We start from the raw sequence: 20,455 nt of genomic DNA on the forward strand, positions 1-20,455 counted from the left end.
TTAGATTAACCCAATTACCATATTTCATAATTAAAAAAATGGTTTTTTGAGAATAACTTTTAACTATTTTTAAGTGTTTTCATTTGTTGTTTTAGGAATATTTTAAGTTTTAAAATAGATTTTCATTTAACAGAATATTTTATAAAAGCACTTCCTACACAATCTTAAATATTGGAAATTGTCGAATTTCAAGTAAAAATAACTTAATTGTAAAAAAATAAGCCACAAAATAAATTTTATTCCAAAATAATTTTCAAATTAATGAATCTCATTCACATTGGTATTTATGTCATAAAATCTTAGTTAATATTTGAGGTTTTGAATTTTTTTCAAATGAACAGAATCATGTTTATAATTTCAAATTTAAACATAAAATCTCTCACTTTATGTTACAAAAGAATTTAAAGTTATAATTATTAATTAGATTTTTGTGACAAAAAAATTCTCAAGACACTTTGAATGTAACGTGGATTTTTTTTTTCAAATATATTATCTTTGCTTATTAGAAACGCGTATTTCCAAAAGATTTTTCTGTTTCCTTATTTGGAAAGAAGACGAAGAAAACAAAGTATTAGGAAACCCTAAATGATGGTCACGTGGCACACACCTACGACGGCACCGTTCCCGAAATATATCTGAAGGCACAGAGCCACCAATCCAGCTATATATAGGGACGAATGGAGAGAGCTGTCAGCCAAGTTCATCATGGATTCGACACTTAGAACAAGTATGTCTACTATCTTAATTCTCTGTCTATCTCTGTCCCTTTCTTTCCCTCTCTTTCTCTCTTTCTTTATGTAGACACGACTTACTTGGAACAAAAGGCTACTCCTGAAATCGGAATGTCCTTTTTTTTTTTTCTTTTTCCTCTGTTTGATCGGTAAACAAACAGAGCATGGGAGTACGGCGGCCTTTTCCTTTTTCTTTGTTCTTGTTTGATGTCGGTTCAGGGTGTCCACTCTTCGCGTACGTTTTGGTCTTGTTTCTTGTGCTGTTTTTTAATGTGGAGTCGAACTTTATCGAGAAAAGGGAAATCGTTACTGTTATATATAATTTTCTTAGGGTTGCATTTGGATTTGAGGTTCTGGGGAAACAGGTTTAGATATCATCTCGCAGGTTCGAGTTATTTGGGTAAGGCTTTGCAACTAGGAAAAAGAATGCTAGGAATTGTTTGGGGATTGGATTTGAAATAATACTTCGCCATCGTTTTGATTCAACCTTTTAACAGGCCTTCAGTCGATCCGTGGACTTAACTAAGTTAAAAAATTTGCAAAACTTAGGGCTGAATTAAAATCTACTTCTCCAAATTCTCAAATCCAGTTGCATCCTTTCATTATTTGGATCCTTTTTATGGTAAAATATTTGGTGCCTAATTTGGAATTTGAACCAGCGGGTATGAGAATGTGTTGGCTGTTGTTTAATTGGAAATGGTTAATGATACAAGAAAACTCTCCGTTTAAAAACACGATCAGTGGTACAATATCCATTTTTGAAGTATCCTCGAGTTGTCCTCTGCTACTGTTTATGTTTTTCCTTTATTTGACAACTATTATGTCTTGCAGGGTCAGTTTAATCAAATGCTTCTTCATACGGGCATTTATCTGAGGCACAGGATGCTTAGGGTTTCAGAATGGAAGTTACCTGTCAGATCAACATGGAGAGTTTCATGTTTGCCCGCTTACCTAGACACGTGTGATCTCACTAGAAACAGTAAGTTCCATTTTGAAGCAAACAGCAGGCACAAAGTCACTCCTGATCCATATATGCTCTCATCCAAACATTACTTTTGAAAAATTTATGAGGTTTACTGACATAATAAAAGTACATTGCTTTATATTATTGTTGGGTATTTAGCTCCTTATCCCTAATTCTCTCTCCTTCATTTCCTTTCCATGCACATGGTTACTTTGGTACCTCCTTGTGTACAGAGAATTTGGTGGGCAATGAGAGTTGTGGATCATTTGGTTCAATTTGAATTGCTTGAATATCATTTGACCTTAGTTTTGCTTAATTGAAAAGTAGTGGCATTGATACTTTGGGATAAATACACATCACACCAAAAAATAATTGACCAAAAGCATAGCAAATATAATTGGTTGAACATAGCGCAATGATGATGTTGGGGGAGGGGTTTTTATCTGTCATCATAAATGAGGCTTCCTGTTTTTGCACATTGATGATGGATGTTGAAATAACCTCCTTGGAAAGTTCATCCTCTTGCAAATTCCCTTTCTTTTTCTGGTGGTTTCTTTGTCCTGAGGCTCAAGAAGGAACAAATAAATTTAGTAGAAATTATTGTCTTATTTCCAAGTAATCATAAATAGAATTTAACTGATTCTGGCCATTTTTTAGTATAAGTGTGTTGTCTGACCGCCCTCTTTATTTTTACCCTTGTAAATTCTTGTTTTACTTTATTGGGAGGTGGGAGAAGTGGAAAACTTATTAAGCAAGCTTCATCCTTTGGCTATTAGAAGAGGTGTGGATGACTCGCTCAGGTGGAAAGCAAATAAGAATGGGACCTTCTCTGTTAAGTGTTTTTATAGCTCACTCTCAATGGGCATCAACCACCCCTTCCCAGTCAGTACTATCTGGAAGTCCTGGGCTCCAACCAGGGCTAGTTTCTTTGGTTGGGAGGCGGCTTGGAACAGACTACTCACCACTGATCGCCTAAAGAGATTTGGTTGGAACATCCCCAACAGGTGCTTCTTGTGTAAAAATGAGGAGGAGTCTATTGATCACCTTCTCCTGTTTTGTGAGAAGGCCAGAATGTTATGGTATCTAACCTTCTCCCTTTTTGGGGTGCAATGGGTGATGCACTCCTCTGTGAAAAGGAATCTCCTGGGATGGTATGGATCTTTTGTGGGCAAGAAAAGGGAGAAAGCATGGAAAACTGCCCCCCTTTGCCTAATGTGGACTATTTGGAAAGAAAGGAATAGAAGAGCCTTCGATGATGTGGAAAGAAACGATCAAGATATCAAATCCATTTTTTTGTACACTTTTGTGAATTGGGCTAGGGTATATATTAAGGATCATACTTTATCGTTGTTTGATTTTGTAAACTGGTTAGCCACCAAGTAAGGGTCAGAACCTTTTGTTTCTTGATCCTTTGTATCTTGGTATACTTCGTGTATACTCTCTTTAGCCTTTTGGCTTTTAATGAATTTCCTTTATCTATAAAAAAAAAAATGATTTGTGCTTATAACTTCTATTACATACCTGCTAAAATAATATTTTAGTTATATTTATTTTTTACTAATCTATAGGTTCAGGTTCATCATCCAGGTGCCTTCATGCGTGCAGTGATTTCCTTTTTGTTTTGTAATTCTTTGGAACTTCTGAAGAGACATGTGGAAACCTTATAATTGCATATACTTGATACTGTTGCAAGTCACCATCCTAGTGTTTCCAAACTACTTCATTGACTTAATTTTCAGGTTTCAGATATGCAAAAATATCATATCAGACCATGGAAAACATGAAAAGTACCATAGAATGCTCCGAAGAGCTGCCTCTTTCATCTTCATATGAAATGGCCATGGAAGCACTTTCATCTCTCATTACTAGTCAGAAACGTGGAGGCAGATCGTCTGTAAGTGGCAAATATGGGAAATTGGATAGGATGTCGATGTATCTTAAGGTAACATGCCCAAAACTACTTGATTGTTGAAGTGTTTGCAATACAGAAAGCCATATTCTTTGCACCTTCACAAATTTCTGTTTTAGTACGGTTCTTTTTTGTTTTTTTGGTTCTTTAGAACTTCTAAAGGGAAAAATGTGGAAACCTTATAATTGCATACACTTAAGTCTTGTTGCAAGTCACCATACTAGTGTTTCCAAACTACTTTATTGACTTAATTTTCAGGTTTCAAATATACAAAAATGTGATCTCAAACAATGGAAAAAATGAGGAGTATGCCTTCTTTTACTATGCGATTCATGCCAAAATTTATACGCCAAAAAATTAGTATTGGAAGTTCTGTCCTCTAGCTGTGTTACTGAGAGTCCTACTTTCCTATTTGAGGCTGAATAAAGTAACCTTTTTTAGCATGAGCACCAACCTAATCAAATGTTTGAAGTAGTTGCAGCCTCTGGAAGCCTTTGCAGTTTTTTTTTTTTTTTTTTTTTCAATTTTCTGGGTCCCCTACAACCCCGTATGGACAACTTTATAATAGCCAACACATCCTTTGTAACATTCTCCGTTTTCCTTTTCCATATTTTATTGTTATATTTGGAAAATAATATTTTATTTTATTTATATATCAGAAATTAAAAAATTCATTGAAATTAAGATATGTTAAAATTTTATGTGATAGTACCAATTAAAATGGCATGTTCTAAGAAAATATTCAGAATTTGTAGTGATGGTAAATTGTTGATTAGCAACATTATTAGGATATTATTAAGGTATTTAAAAGTGCTGGCAATTGGATATGTATTCTTGCCATCGGGGTGGATTCACTGTTATCAAAAGACACTAGGATATTGGAAAGTGATCATATCATAATCTCTTATGGATTTGAAGATGTCTGCCTTTTCTTTGGATGCATATTCTTCATCTTTCCTTTATGGGTTTCATTGGATTAGGTGTATTTCTGCTGCTTTGATTTCTGTCAATAGTTGCTTGTGTAGTTCTACCCAATATTTGAAAACCAGACTGGACCAACTGGTCCAACCGGTCGAACCACCAGTTGATATCCTTTCAAGTCTGGTTTGATTATTGGGCTGCTGATGAGGTTACACTGGCTTCAAACAGGTTATCTCAGCAGTTCAACCACTGACATGGCTGACTTGGCAGGTTCATCCAAAACCGGTTGCCACTAAATCTTTTTTCCCCACATGCAAGTGAGGAATTTGATGGTAGGGCTATCAACCAAAAAATTCCAAACCTGAACCACTGGGCTACTATATTCCTTTATCATAAAACTTAAAACAATAAAATATAACATGACCTACTTGCTTTCAGATAAAATTACATCTAAATCTTTTAAATAAAAGCAAACATTTACCCATGGTAAAAATACTATAGCTAAAATATCATAGTAATTTTTAAGATAATATAATAATTGAATATATACTTGTTAAAAGACGATAATGTTAAAAATAAAATCTTATTTCATTATTGAATCTATACTATATGTTATTTATAATTAAATATGATAAATATATTACTTACATGAATTTAAAATATTGAGAGATTTATTTTATTTTTATCTGAACTTACTTTGTTAACGTTAAAGGTAAATAAAATGAAAGATCTATAAACTTTTTAATTATTTATATATATTTTAAATTTATTTAATTATTTTTAATATTAATAATATATAAATTATATATTTATTTAGACATGTTGTTATCATGGATTGACCACAGTTCAACCACTAATCTGATCATTAAACCACAAACTAGTAATTTTTTCGATTCAATGACTAGTCTAGTTCTAAAAACATTGGTTTTAGTTTCCATCCAATTGTTGTAGTCAATGATACTAATCTTTCCCTCGAATACAACGCTTTGTCTATGCCCTGCTTTTGTCAACTGATAATTCACAATATCTTGATCTAAAAGATTATATGATTGAATGTCTACTGGTGGCTTAATAGGTAACTTATGTTCCAAATCCTCTGTATAATCATTGAAAATGCAACCTGCAATTTCTTTTATTCTATTTCTTTGTACCTTTCCTTACATTTCCTATATAAATATGATGCATATGAATCTTTAATTCAAAGACAGATTTTTTATATCTTTGTTCTTGATCATATCACGTTATGTATTAAGGCTGCTCAATTATGCAGCACCTTCCGGCGTGATCAATATAGTTCTTACCATAGTTTTTAGAGCAGAACTATAAAGAAATCAGGACTGATAGTACCAACACCTAAGAAAGGACTCAGCTTGGTCTGGTTCTGCTGGAAATTTTTTCTACCAAAGTATGAAAAATTTAAATCTTTTTGGGCAAAGGTATTATGTTTGTTGAATTTTTGTTTGATCTCTGTTTAAGATTCAAATGTTACTGCTTTGCTATTTTAATATTCTGGCTCGGTTGCCTGATCGATCATGAGGTGTTTGAGTGAGCATAAATAAATAAATTAATTAATAAAGAAAAATGCCAAGTAGATATGATCTGGGTCGGTATAGTAAATATGCAAGGGCCTAGAATCTAGTTATAGTCTTATTCTTTGCTGAGGCTGTTGCTGTATCCCTTTATATTATCTATTTCTCTTATAAGTTCTCTTGAAAATATTCACTTTTTATGCCAATTCCTGACAAGATTTCCTTCAAGTAGTAGTTGGACAGTGTTGTCGCCTTAATTCATTGTACTTGTTGAAAAAATTCAAACATAGGAGATAGTCAATATCTTGCATTTCTTGTTAATAAAAGTAGAAAACATTCTTTGACATGAAAATATTATGATTTCTTTGAAATTCTCTTCTGTAAAAGGCTATTTGTTTTCTAAATGGGACTGTAGGTAATGTTAAAATAGAATTTGTGTTCCTTTTACAGATATTAGGCTTGGAGGAAAAAATAGCTGGCCTTAAAATTATCCATGTTGCTGGAACTAAAGGGAAGGTACTTTTCCATTTTAATTTGTTTACATAATTTGCTTAAACAATTGGGTTAGGCTTCAAATTATCATTACAAATCTCATCCTAGCATGGGATCACAGTAAGAACGAAAGGCGAATTGACTTCCTTGTTTAGCCTATATCACTCCTACCCTTTCTCTTTTCTTCATTTCTAGCCTGCCTCTAAAGTTCTCTGCTGTCACCTAGGCCTGAGAGATGCCTCCTATTGTGCTTTAATCAGACTCCCTGCCCCTGATATCTGCAGCCCTATTTGTCGACGAAGGGCCTCTTGGAGCACCTGCTGCTCCAGCTCTTAGAATTTGAAACTTACCTTTACAATTGTATCAAACTTTATTGTTGATACCATATGCCACACCAAATACCTTTACAATCCCTATGACATGGCAACCTTCAAAAACCTGAAATGCAATAAACTTATGGGCATAGGCACTATTGTCATAAAAGTCCTTTTTTGTTTTTCAGGGTTCAACATGCACATTTTGTGAGGCAATTTTGCGGGAGTGTGGCTTTCGAACCGGACTCTTCATTTCCCCTCACCTAATTGATGTGAGGGAAAGATTACGTATAGATGGGTTAGTGGTCAAATGCATTCCTCTATCACTATCTGCATAATCTTTTACCTTTAGTTTTACTTAAACATTGTTTGAACTTCTCTCTCTCTCTCTGTCGCATGCGTATCATGATATAAATTTTAGGAAATAATAATAATAATCATAATAAGAGACACCATAAGAATGACAATCTATAACAGAGATGGCTAGGAGGTTGTATTGGCATCTTAACATCGATATTTGTACTCAAGATTAATTGAGTGAAAATTCCAAGTTTGCAAGATTCACAGGCAGCTAACTTTTTCCCCAAAATCCTTAGATATTTTAATGCTTCAGTTTTCTCCTTTGCTTCATTGCTTCACATCCTTTTTTGTTTCTGATAAAAAAAATAAAAAAATAAAGAAGACTTGCTTCACATCCTTTGAATAATGACTGTTGGCAAATAATAGCAAGCCAATGATATGTGAGATCAACTTTTACATCTTTTATGCTGTGTCTCGGGATGCATGTATGGATTTGAACTCCCAAGTAGACTCCAGCAGAAAATTTCATCCTTATTGCACCTTTTTTCCCGAATTTTTGAATTATTTGTTGCTGATTGAAAAAAAAAAAAGAAAGACGGTTGGAGGGTAGTAACAGGGATTCACTTGAGGCAAGTGGCAGGAGTAAAGATACAATTCTTTGATACACATGCGAGTTTTAAACCATGGATGTGTGAACCAGGATAAAAACATATCTCTCATTATGTTTGTTAGCTACCAACTTATTTTTAACCTGAAGTCATATTCTTGGTTTATTTGAATGCTGAATAGTGAATACTAAAAGTCAGCATTCAACCAGTGTACCTTGGTTTATAACTTTTGATTATAAACATATTCACTTTGCTTAGTTATCAAAATAAATAAATAAAGAATGCTAACGAAAAAAAGTATTTTATTCTAATGGATGCCCTTCAATTCTTATACAGCTTGGACATTTCTGAGGAAAAATTTCTCATGCATTTTTGGGATTGTTGGAACCGGTTGAAGGTATTGCTCAATGCTTGCTTATGATTATTGGAAGAGTATAGTTTTATTGTACAAACCCTTTATTTTTAAATTAAATCCAATACAGGAATAGTTACTTGCTAAAAAAAAAAATGTAATCTACATTTTCTGTGAAGATGTACCACCAGTTAACTTTTGACAGGATCAATTTGCATTTTAATCAGAGACCAAGTGTGGTTCTCAAGCACTATAACATGACCTTTTCTGTCATGGTTTTGGACCAGCCAGTATATTGGTTCCACTTAGGATATTACCAGTTTTATCTATGGGTAGTCATGCAGAAGTCATTTTTGCATTTGAAAACATGCCTGTGTCTATTGGATGAAAAGAAGGCTTGTGAAATTATGCTGAGCTGGCTGCCATTTCATAAAAAACAATCAGAGAATAAGTTCAAGATACTAGATTCTCCCTGCTTTAAGCAGGTGAATATTTCAGTGGTTTGGGTTAACAGTTGTAGGCTGCGAAGTTGAAAGAAGTAAAAAAATAAAAATTTGGTATAAGCTTGTTTTGACTAAAGTTATATTCCAGTTCCTCACTGTTTTGGGACATATACATGTTATTTGGTGATGACTCTGAGTCTGACAACCTAATACAGCCTCAAATTTCTACTAGTTCTAAAGAATTTCTTTGATCCCTCCTACCTTTAAAATACATGTAATTGCTTGTGATATCTATAACTCCAAATTATGCTGCCCAACACACCCATCAATTCCATTACTGTTACTTGAATTTATTTAGTTGAATTCTTAAACTGCATATTTGCACAGTAAAATTTGTTTTGCTTGTAATTGATCAACTGCATTGATCACTAAACATTTGGGTGGCGATTGATGGCTGCCCACTTGCCATTTTAAGGTCACTAAATCCTGCTATCCTATGATCTAATCCTAATATCCTGTTGATGCTTCCTGTATTTGAATTACATAGAGGAAGCAGGAAACTATTACTGGCTCTTAGAAACTCACCAGATATTAGGATGGCTTCCTTGAAGCTGTTTGGCTTCTTTGTGTTGCTTCAGTTTGTAAGCTCTGTTCTTCAAGTGATTGTTGGTGATAGCGGAAATGTTCTTTTGAGACTCTGAATGATTCTTCTCACCAAGGTGGCACTTTGGGGAGAGTGATAAGCGAGAGACTGTTGAAGGACAATCCACAGAGGATAGAGTGGAAACGTTCTGGTTGAGTGTTTTTGCAAGTTTCCACAATCTAGCATATCTACTCAATTTATTATTGTTTTTATTTCTTGGAATGACATGGCAACCACCTAAATATTATATTAATTTTCTTTTCCTGATTTTATTCCATGGTATATTATATTGTTTCAAGAGTATGGGATAGAAAAACTCGATAAAAAGAAAAATAACTCAGCTTATAAACAAGAGAAGTGGATTACTCAAAGTCATGTTTATGTATCTTGTCAAAGTTCACTTTTCATTAAAGATATTCATGATGAGCAGTTTTTTGAGATTAAGTGGTCTTGTAATTTTGAGGTTCTTAGCATTAATCAATCATTAGGCCTTTTTTTTTTTTTGATAGGAAACGACAAAGAAATATATTGATAGAATTAAGAAGTATAAAAGAAGGATGAGGAATCCTCTCACAAAAGCAAACTAAACAACAAGAATACAAAAACAAGAAGCTAAAAGGTAACAACAACAAACAAACTCTCTTAGCTAGACCACCCCATTGGAGCTACACATTGCTAGTCAATCTAGTTGCAGCACATTAAGGGGAATACCCTTAAAAACAATCATTAGGCTTTTAGGTAATTGATTCTTACCACTCAGTGAGAAACATATAAAAGGATAAGGAAACTAAAGGTGAGTAATTTTTAGCCTGTCTGTTGCATGTATCTATGTTATGTTTCGGAGTATTTGTTTCTTTTTCCTTTTCCTTATATATAGATATATATGTATATTATCCCTTATTCTGCTTCCAAATTTAAAAAGTTTAAATGTAAATTCCTATAGTTTAGAAATTTCAATTTTGCAGGAAAAAGTTACAAATGACTTACCAATGCCTCCATTATTCCAGTTCCTCTCTGTTTTGGCATTCAAAATATTTACATGCGAAGAGGTGAGTTGGGTATTTTGTAATTACTATTGTACCTTATGTAAGTTTTGTGAGACTTTAATTTGGAACTGGTTACGAATGTGCAGCTAGTGTTCTCTTTTCCTATCAATTCTGAGTGAGACTTTATTTTTATTTTTCTTGGTTGTTTCATAATATATCTGGCATTGAAAATAGCTTTCATTCACAGGTGGATGTTGCTATTATTGAGGTTGGTCTTGGGGGAAAGAGGGATTCAACAAATGTGGTATATATCTGCTCATAGTCACCTGCATTGATTGTTGAGTTAATCATTATCCAAGAAAAGCTTAAAAACATACAAAAATTCCGTTCTTCTCCTTGGCTTGTTTTTGAAACAATTCTAGAAAATTAAGTTGAGAATGAAGTCCATGGTAATGGAATTTGGTGATAAAACTGATGCAGATCAAAGAACCTGTTGTTTGTGGTATTACTTCTTTGGGGATGGATCACACTGAGACATTGGGTGAGTTATTTCTAGAAATATCGCCCTACTGAACAAATGTTCTCTAATTTGCTTACTATTGTATATCGGTGCTTGTATGTAATGCATTTGGTAGCTGGTCCTGAATTTGACTTTTCTCTCTCTCACACACACATATGTACACACATACACACACACGCGCACGCACGCAGACATACACACAATGGAAGTTGAATTCATGAGAAAATAAAGAGGGTTTTTACGTTTTGAGCTGGTGTATTTATGGTTTACCATAATGATATTCAGGAGATACCCTTGGAAAGATAGCTTCGCACAAAGCTGGAATTTTCAAGGTGTAGTGCTCTTATATATGCAATTTCAAGGAGAATGAATCTGCTTTCTTTAGTAATGAATAATTTTATTGCACTATTTTTCTTTTTATTATCTGAATTGGCAGTTTTCATTTTCAAGTGTTTACTGAACTGGGCTGATTTCTTCCCTGCTCCTGAAGCCTCAAATTCCTGCATTCACAGTACCCCAACTTTCTGAGGCAATGGATGTTCTTCAGCAGAGAGCCCATGAACTAGAGGTACCTCAGCCTCCTCGGTTCTATTGTCTATGATAATCATGATGTAAACATGTGATAAGGTTTATTTATTTTGGTCATTTTATTTTATTTTTTGTTTGGAGGGTCTTTTATGTGTGTGTATCTATGGGGTGGGGGTGGGGAGATGTGTTTGGGGTTTTGGTTTTGTGTCAATTTCACATGTTGATGAAATTAGTTTATTTCCTTGACATGATGCAGTAATCTTATCCATGGAAAAACACCATATCTTATGGATTGGATCCAAAGTAATATTTTAGCTAGTGACCAAATTGGATCATGATTTGAATGCAATCCTGATGAGGATGAATCTCTAAGATATACATCAAGAAAGGGCATTAGTATTAGATGCAATTGAAGTAGGATTAGCATTACTTGGAATTAAATTAGGATTAGTATTTGTTGAAGTTAAATTAGAAGTAGCCAATTAGGTTATAGGAGAATTAGTCATAATAAATTATTTGAATCCTAGTAGACTTTCGATTTCTTAGAGAAGCGTATAAATAAGGCTAATTGACATCAATTGATTAATGATTGATAATATTACGTTTTTTTATTGGATCTCTTCAACTCCACAATATTATATTTTTTATAAAGAAGGGTTGAAGTGAATTCTTTGAAGAGAAAATGGATTATGGGAGTGTGTGAGAAAAAAAAAAAAAAGACTTTTTTCTCTCCTCGTAAGTTAAGTAAAAAAGATGAGTTAAGTAAAAAAGATGAATTGAATACATTTCGTGGTTGTAAGAACCGTTTGAATCCATGCACACCCACATTAATAATTGACCTGATTCCAACATTGAATAAATCTATAGATAAGAATATTTGTCCTAGGATTAGTATTTGTTGAAGTTAAGTTAGAAGTAGCCAATTAGGTTATAGGAGAATTAGTCATAATAAATTATTTGAATCCTAGTAGACTTTCGATTTCTTAGAGAAGCGTATAAATAAGGCTAATTGACATCAATTGATTAATGATTGATAATATTACGTTTTTTTATTGGATCTCTTCAACTCCACAATATTATATTTTTTATAAAGAAGGGTTGAAGTGAATTCTTTGAAGAGAAAATGGATTATGGGAGTGTGTGAGAAAAAAAAAAAAAAAGACTTTTTTCTCTCCTCGTAAGTTAAGTAAAAAAGATGAATTGAATACATTTCGTGGTTGTAAGAACCGTTTGAATCCATGCACACCCACATTAATAATTGACCTGATTCCAACATTGAATAAATCTATAGATAAGAATATTTGTCCATCTGTAATGAAAATTACATTTATAGGAATATAAGCTAAAATATATCCTAACTGGGTCTTAGGATTGGATCAAATTGGAAAATAGAAAGAACTTTGTGGAAAATCGTTAGGTATGAATATGTTAGATACTTGTGACTCGACCAACATTTACATTTACATTTTCCCTCTATGTTTCATTTAATACAAGTTTGAACCTGAGTTTCACTAAAGTTAAATCCACTTTTATTCTCTCTTACTTTATTCCCATCCTTCTACTACTCTATTCCCATCCTTTTATTATTCTACACTATACTTCTGGGTCTTTCAACTAATTTAACCTTTCGAATAAGTATGAAGTATTAACATTCTTTTTGAATGAGAGTAGAGAAGACACTATATGAAACAAAAAAATATAAAAAAGAAGAGGAACATAATCTTTGAAATCATATAGTTACCTCATGGGTAGTTAGCTACACCCATGAATGATATAAATACAACTGTTGCTTTAGCTTTACTCACACCAGTGGCCTATTTCTATGTGGGTCTTATCAAAAAGCGATTAGGTTATTTCGGTGAATACATTAAATCGGCTCCAATCCTTTTATCCATTAACATTGGTCTAAAATTCTTGAAAAAATAGCTTTTTATGATTACATCAACAATAATTCGGCAAAAAAGGGGTATGAATGGCATAACAGTTACGATTGGATTAAAAAAACATAGACTTCAAGCAATTTGGAGAAGAAAAAATTACTTGAATAAATGGTAGAATTAAGACAATAGAGAAAAGCCAACTATCAGAATTGAACCGATGACTGTCACATTACAAATGCAATGTTCTAACCTTTGAGCTAAGTGGGCTCACCAAAAATGGTACATGCATAGAAATTCAATAGTGGAAAACTTTATCTCTTATTCCTTTACTTAAACCCTACAAAATATATATATATATATATATATATATATATATATATATATATATAGAGAGAGAGAGAGAGAGAGAGAGAGAGAGAGAGAGAGAAAGAGAGAGAAGATAAGAAGAAGAAGGGATAAACCTAAGGGTCACACTAAGGCCTTCTAAGTGTCTCACCTATAAGAAAATCAACGCAGTGTATGCAAAAAAACATAATATTATCAATTATTAATACTTTGGTTTATATCAATGAACCTTATTTATAGGTTTCTCTAATAAATTCAAAGTCTTCTAGGATTCTAATAACCTATTATGATTCTAATTCTTCTATAACCTAATTAGCTACTCTTAATTCAACTCCAACAAATACTAATCCTAGTTTAATTTGAAGTAATATTAATACTTCTTTAATGCAACTAATACTAACTCCCTTTCTTGATATCTTGGAGATTCATCCTCATCAATATTAACCACAATTTAGTGAATTCCTTTTAACATGCTGTTTTTGCCTGACTGAAATCAATTTGATTATGCATTTATGTATTCATATCAATTCTTTATGTGTATGATTGAATGAATAATTAGTAAATTCATTTTGCTTATGTATATTAGCATTCTAGTAAAATTTTTACTTCTAGAAAGACAATAAAATTGAAAAACTAATCCATGCAGAAGTGTTTTGAATCTTATCCAAATTCAATATATTATTTTTTTGCATCAAACATTGGATACCACCTACCTCCTATTTGAACCCACATCGACAGGCCCAGTCATTTCTCATGGGTATACATCCTCATACTATTCTAAACTGTTCAATTTGAGGTCAAAATCAGAAGCACACCAAATGACAATGTTATACATCCTTATACTATTTCCAACTGTTCAAATTGAATAGTAGAACTGATTACTTTTGAATGGTTGGTCTATATGTACATTTTATATATTCATTCTTGTACTGCAACATTTTCAGTATGTTCTACTCTTTCTCTCTCTCCGCATATTCACACAGACTAGCACACATATACTCACAACTGTTGGTAGCATTCTCAAATGATATGTTCTTATTCAATTGCAGGTTCCTTTAGAAGTAGCAGCACCACTTGATCATAAGAACTTGAAAGGCTTGAAGCTTAGTTTGTCTGGTGATCACCAGTTCATTAATGCTGGCCTTGCTGTTTCCCTCTGTAAATGTTGGCTTCAAAGTACAGGAAATTGGGAAAAACTATTAAAAAATGTTGGTTGAATTCCATTGCCCTTTACCATTCATTATGCTTTACATGGAAAACATGGAATAATGCATATCTGGTTTATAATTTCATAAAACCTTTTCCAGTTATTGTCATGAGAACTGCAGAATGTTTAGAGAGAGGGTGTTTGAAATCTTTGAAGTGGATGGCAGCTCAAAACCTTAATTTTATTAAAGCATGAAAGAGAATATTTTGGCAGGATTGGGCCATAGATCTGTATAGTTTTAAATATTTTGGGCATTGTAAAACATGCATTTTTGCCTTTTTGTATTGGAAAATTATTCCATCCAAAGAATTAGGAATATGTTTTAAGATTTTTCTTCATGAGTGTGCATTTAATTGTTTGCATACTTCTTCTAACTGCTCAATGTTTGGGAATAAAAAATCAGGCTAACCAGGAAGATGATTTGCTCGAGGCATTCCTCAGAGGTCTTTCAACTGCACGCCTTTCTGGAAGGGCTCAGACTGTATATGACACTCCTCTGAAGTCATACAATTTGTCAGAAGCTACTGAAAATTCCTTTGGAGATCTGATCTTTTACTTGGATGGAGCTCACAGTCCTGAAAGCATGGATGTTTGTGCCAGATGGTTCTCAAATGCTGTGAAAGAAAGGAGGAATTCACCATCATCTTCCTTTGTCAAGGTTGGAAATATGGTGAATGGTTACATTCATCACAAGAAGGAAGATACTGAGGAATCTAATAAAATATCAAAGCAGGTGACATTCATATCCGATAATGAGATGCAATGTCCTCTATGCAGATGCTTTAAGTGCTTCTAGACAGCTTATATTGATTTCATTATCTGGCTCCTTATAAAGCAGTTGACGGTTCTTGTTATTTGTAGCTAGTGTTATTGGTTTCCTAATATGACTCCTCATGAGTGTTCTTTTTCTTTTTTTAATATAAATTACTTGTAGATTCTTTTATTCAACTGCATGGAGGTGAGAGACCCACATATTCTGCTTCCACAGCTTGTGAGGACATGTGCTTCATCAGGTGCTGTTGCTTCACTTGGTCATATTATTATTTTCCCTTCACATGTGAAACCTCATGGCTGATAAATAACCATAATGCTCTGTTCCTTTCTACATTTCAAAAAAAGCTATACTCAACTGTTAGTAGTAATCTGCCATGTTAATCTTGTACTATCTTCTCTTATACTAAGTTACATCTTTGTTTAATGTGGTAAAATATGTCATTACTAGTAACCTAAATCCATGTCCTTTTTTATCCTAGTCAGCCATTACAAGCCTTCAAATTGATTGTATCACTCCATCTTAAAACTGATGTCACTGGTTTGCTTCCCTGAACAAGGGCAATTGATCTCAAATCAAGTCTTCTTTCCAATAAGTGCTCCATTTCTTTATTTGAACAAATTTCTTAAAAACATGTCGGAAAAGTTCACTTGAAAGTCAAACTCAAATGAAAAGACAATGGTATATGTGCTTCATACTGGACTAGGGCAGTAAAACAACTTGCTTCCATATTTTTTAAGCAGAGTTGGGGTAGAATTTTGGAGAAATATTACAGCTGACAGGATTCTAAGCTGTCAACTCATGGAGATAAAGTAGGTGATTTAATGAGGTGGCCTAGTTGACACTATTTTTTCAGCTGAAAATAATTGGGCAGGTTCTTGTTTTCCCTTTACTTCTTTCAAGAAAAGTTCTGCTTGTTTATATGAGACCTGACAAAGCATTAATGCATTCAGGTACTCATTTTTCGAAAGCCCTTTTTGTCCCAAGTATATCAACATACAACAAGGTTACTTCCGGTGATTCAATTGTTCCATTGGATCTTCCTGCCAGGGATTTGTCATGGCAATTCAACCTCCAGAGAATTTGGGAGAAGATAATCCATAACAAAGGTAAACTGCTCCATGGTTTTGCATTCTAAAAAAGTTAGTATTTTATTTCTCTTTTTCTTATCAGTCTCACTTTGTTTTTTTATCCTTCGTTTTGTTGTTGTGAGTGGTGCCATATTGTGAGAAACCAACAAAGGATTGTTTCATTAAATGCTTCTCTAATTGTTATTTAGCTGGTATAGTGGTTGGTGTTGAGCAATGTTTTAAAAACCGGACCGGACCGGCCGGTCCAACCGGTTCAACCGTCGACCGGTCACATTTCCGGTCCGGTCCTCTCTATTAAACCGTTAAACTATTGAACCGGTTACGAACCGCCTGAACCAGCGGTCGAACCGGTGAACCGGTAGAACCGGACGGTTCTAAACGAACCGAACAGTCCATATTGGCCCATCATTTTGCAAGCCCATTGTATAAAATATTAAAAGTTGTAGGCCAAAAACCTTACTGGGCCATGTCTTTGCATGACAAAGCCCACACCCAAACCATTTAAGTAGGCTCAGTCATGAGCCCACAAGGTGGATGCTGTAGCTTTCAACAAGGATGCCTTTTATAGGCATCCTTTGCACCCTTTTTTCTCTCACAAACCGATGTGGGATTGCAAACTATGAATGAAAAAAATTTAACAAATGCAACAAGAGGATTTGAAGCTGGGACCTTAGGTTCTGAAGTGCATTAGGACACCACTCGGCTACACTGATTTGTTATTTGATATACCAAACAAAACAATATATATTGGATTTTAATTTTTTTATAATATTAAATAAAAATAATATAATATTTTTAAAAATTATAAATTAGTTAAAATTTTCATTTTTAATATATTCACATTTAAATATTGTATAGATTTCATTTAATATGATTTAATTTGATAATATCAAATATATAAAATAATATTATTGATGTTTAATTTATTCATATATATTTTAAAATTTTTATAATTATTTTTAATTTTAATAATATATATAAATTATATATTTATGACGTCACCGGTTCGATAACGGTTCGACCGCCGGTCCGACCAGTGAACCGTGAACCGGTAACTTTTCCGGTTCGATCACCGGTCCGGTTCTAAAAACATTGGTGTTGAGCCTAATCTATTTGCAAGTGAAATTGCATCTAAATACTAAATGATTAAGATTCTTGGAAAACATTTTGTGGGGACAATATAAGGAAGTTTTAAGCAATTCCCCTATTGTGGTTTTCTGATTTTTTTCCGCAATGATGTTAGGAATAAATCGTGACATGTGACTGTTGTTTGAGGGGGAATCTATGAATGAGGTATTGGTGTCACTGGTAATAGGTAGTTCATTGTAAATCGATGTGTGAATCATCAGCTTCCTAATTGAGATAACACACACATACACACACACATATAGACACATAATTGACAAATTTTATCCACAAAAAAAAAAAAGGAAGAAGATGAAAGTAGAAATTAGAAAGCAAGGGGGAAAAAAAAAGAGCAAGAATAAAGTATAAAATTAGGAAACAGGGTTAATGATAAACTTGGGTTTTCTTAATAGAACATTTCAAAACACATGAAGGTGCTTTACTTCACTAATAATACATTTGACCTATCTTTTCTAATTTATTGATCATCCCTGGTTTGGGCCTCTAGTTTTATCCTATAAAGAATTGAATTAAAGCATACTACAACCTGATAAAGGAGAGAGAAGCTCTCATTTCATTTTTTTTAAAAGAAAGAAAGAAAGATATTTTAGTAGTGATTCACATATTTGGCCATTTTGGTTAAATCATAGCATCACTAATTAATATCAATGATTAGAGGACTGGGAAATCAGGGAGGATCACACCATGAAGACTTGAACTCTCATCTAAATTCTGAATTTGCATGGTGGTGAAAGTCACTCATGCATTTAACAATGTTGTGGTGATTGTGCTTAAGCTTCTGGATACTGATTAGACTTGCACTTTTTCCTGTTCACTTGCATGGGCAGATGTTGTGGTTGACGAGAGTTTCAAGATGGATAGCCCTAGGATTTTACCACCCTTTGAATTCCTTTATGAGAATGGCTCAAGTGGCAGTCCTTCAAGTAAATGTCTTTCTTCCAGTGCAGTTATGCCCTCACTGCCTTTGACAATAAGATGGTTAAGGGATTGTGTTAAAGAAAATCCCTCCTTAAGACTTCAGGTAAGGATGCCATGTCCATCTTCATTTAACTTAAAATAGATATTCATTGTTAAATGTGAATACCACTTGTATGCGGATGGCCTAATGACTTGGGATTGAGTTTTAAATCTCCTGTAGATGAGGCTGAGACAAACATATTGCAAAAAACCAATGTGCAAATTAGAGGATAGATAAATGGCATTTGATGCTTGATGAAAAAATTTCGGAGCATGAGGATTACTACTTAATCATCTCAGAGGAAGTGTCTTATTTTGCATTTTTCTAGATGTTATTTTTCTGGAAATAGGTTGTTCTGAGAGATCTTACAGAACAATATCAATATTAATATACTATCTTTGTGATCACAATAGCATTGCCTTAGAAAGTAGGGTTAAATTCATTCTTCCTGATTCCCTTTTTTTCTTTTGTTGAAAATTTGGGTTTTGAACTAAAGCTAACATGGAGATGATCTTTACAGGTTCTTGTCACCGGGTCATTGCATCTAGTAGGAGATGTACTAAAGCTATTAAGGAGGTGATAATTTAAAATTTGAATCTGGACGCTTAAAATTAATCATCCTAGAAAAAAATTCTTTGCTCATATTCTCTTGATAAACTTCATTCTCAATTTGGTTGAGAGCAGCCATGGTTCCTCATTCAATCTAGGCCTGGCTAATCTAAACATATTCTTTTATTGAACAAGGAAGGGGAATGTTCTATTTATAGAAGAACAATGAGTTTATTGTATTGTGTATAATTAGCCAACATTGAATTCTGAAGAGAAACTCATGCTATTTCTCCAGAACTTACATTTCCTGCAACATGGTTATGTGATACAACTCTTGGTTTAGACTTTTGCCTACTCTCCTGTGTAGAATAAAGCCATTTCAGGAAACCTTACCAACGCTGAAAAGATGGTATTTTCAGATGAAGCTTCTTCATCAGCTGGATTCCCTTTTGATTGGTTGATTAGTCTTAATTCAAATGTATTGTGTTGAAATGCAGTAGTACTCTCTGTTAGGTTAAGCTCCTTAACAGTGAATTCTTGGTTATGGCAGTTCATTTGTCCAATCTGATTTATTTGTAGTATGATGTGTTCCTTGCCTATACAGTGAAGAAGGGCATGTTCTTTTTGTTTTGGATGTTTCAATTTTTTCCTTTTTGTATGTAAACTGCATGTTTACATAAATAATGTCATGTCAGTATGGATTCTATATGAATTAATATTTTGCATTACCCTTTTTAATCATTTATATCTTGAAAAATAGGAAAGAAAAGAAAAGGAAAAAGTTTTACATGAAGACGGAATTAAATATTTTTATTGAAAGGTATAAATACTTTAAAAACTTTTCTCTCTTTTTTTTTCATGATTAAAACTTGTTTTTCCCAAATATGGTTTCTTGTAAAATGCTTCTTACTGTCTCCGTTTTGATTTGATGAGAGAAAAGTTTCTGAAGAGGGAATTGCCTTCAAAAAATTCTCTCTTAGAAAAAGGCCTTTTTATATAAAAATTACAAGGAGGTGAGAGACCCTCGTATTCTACTTCCACAGCTTGTGAGGGGATATGTGTTTCATCAGGTACTGCTGCTTGGAACTCCAGTCACTTGGTTGATCAAGTGCTTAAAGCGCTGTTCCTTTTTACAACTCAAAAATTGCCCTACCCAACTGTAAGAATCTGTGACACCAATCTTGTACCATTCTTCTTTTTTCATGGAATCCATGTCCTCTTTTTTGTTATCCTATTCAGTCATTACAAGGCCTTCAACCTGACCACG

The 20,455-nt window shown here is 33.5% G+C and overlaps 1 protein-coding gene across 5 annotated transcripts; it reads left to right on the forward strand.

Annotated features, from left to right (window-relative positions):
- The first annotated feature begins 538 nt into the window (after positions 1-538).
- LOC100262456 (folylpolyglutamate synthase) lies at positions 539-19,926 on the forward strand. Of its 5 annotated transcripts, none has more exons than XM_002274649.5 (17): positions 539-727; positions 1,563-1,710; positions 3,435-3,637; positions 6,505-6,570; positions 7,049-7,158; positions 8,105-8,165; positions 10,172-10,255; positions 10,440-10,496; positions 10,673-10,733; positions 10,998-11,044; positions 11,203-11,280; positions 14,515-14,673; positions 15,076-15,405; positions 15,607-15,685; positions 16,398-16,553; positions 18,509-18,702; positions 19,160-19,926. In XM_002274649.5, the coding sequence occupies exons 2-17, from the start codon at positions 1,578-1,580 to the stop codon at positions 19,217-19,219; spliced, it is 1,878 nt and encodes a 625-aa protein (XP_002274685.2). In that variant the 5' UTR covers positions 539-727; positions 1,563-1,577; the 3' UTR covers positions 19,220-19,926. The 5 variants fall into 5 exon arrangements, with proteins under 5 accessions (XP_002274685.2, XP_010653928.1, XP_010653927.1 ...); XM_010655625.3 differs by lacking the exon at positions 539-727 and adding an exon at positions 744-966; XM_019221731.2 differs by lacking the exon at positions 539-727 and adding an exon at positions 977-1,131.
- The last annotated feature ends 529 nt before the right edge of the window (positions 19,927-20,455 follow it).

The sequence above is a fragment of the Vitis vinifera genome, chromosome 8 (assembly GCF_030704535.1).
Source record: "Vitis vinifera cultivar Pinot Noir 40024 chromosome 8, ASM3070453v1".
Lineage (NCBI taxonomy): Eukaryota > Viridiplantae > Streptophyta > Magnoliopsida > Vitales > Vitaceae > Vitis > Vitis vinifera.

Coding starts and splice junctions, on each gene's coding strand:
- LOC100262456 (XM_002274649.5), top strand. CDS start 1,578: ATGCTTCTTCATACGGGCATTTATCTGAGGCACAGGATGCTTAGGGTT. Junction 1,711..3,434: donor GTGTGATCTCACTAGAAACA/GTAAGTTCCATT, acceptor CTTAATTTTCAG/GTTTCAGATATGCAAAAATA. Junction 10,734..10,997: donor GGATCACACTGAGACATTGG/GTGAGTTATTTC, acceptor AATGATATTCAG/GAGATACCCTTGGAAAGATA.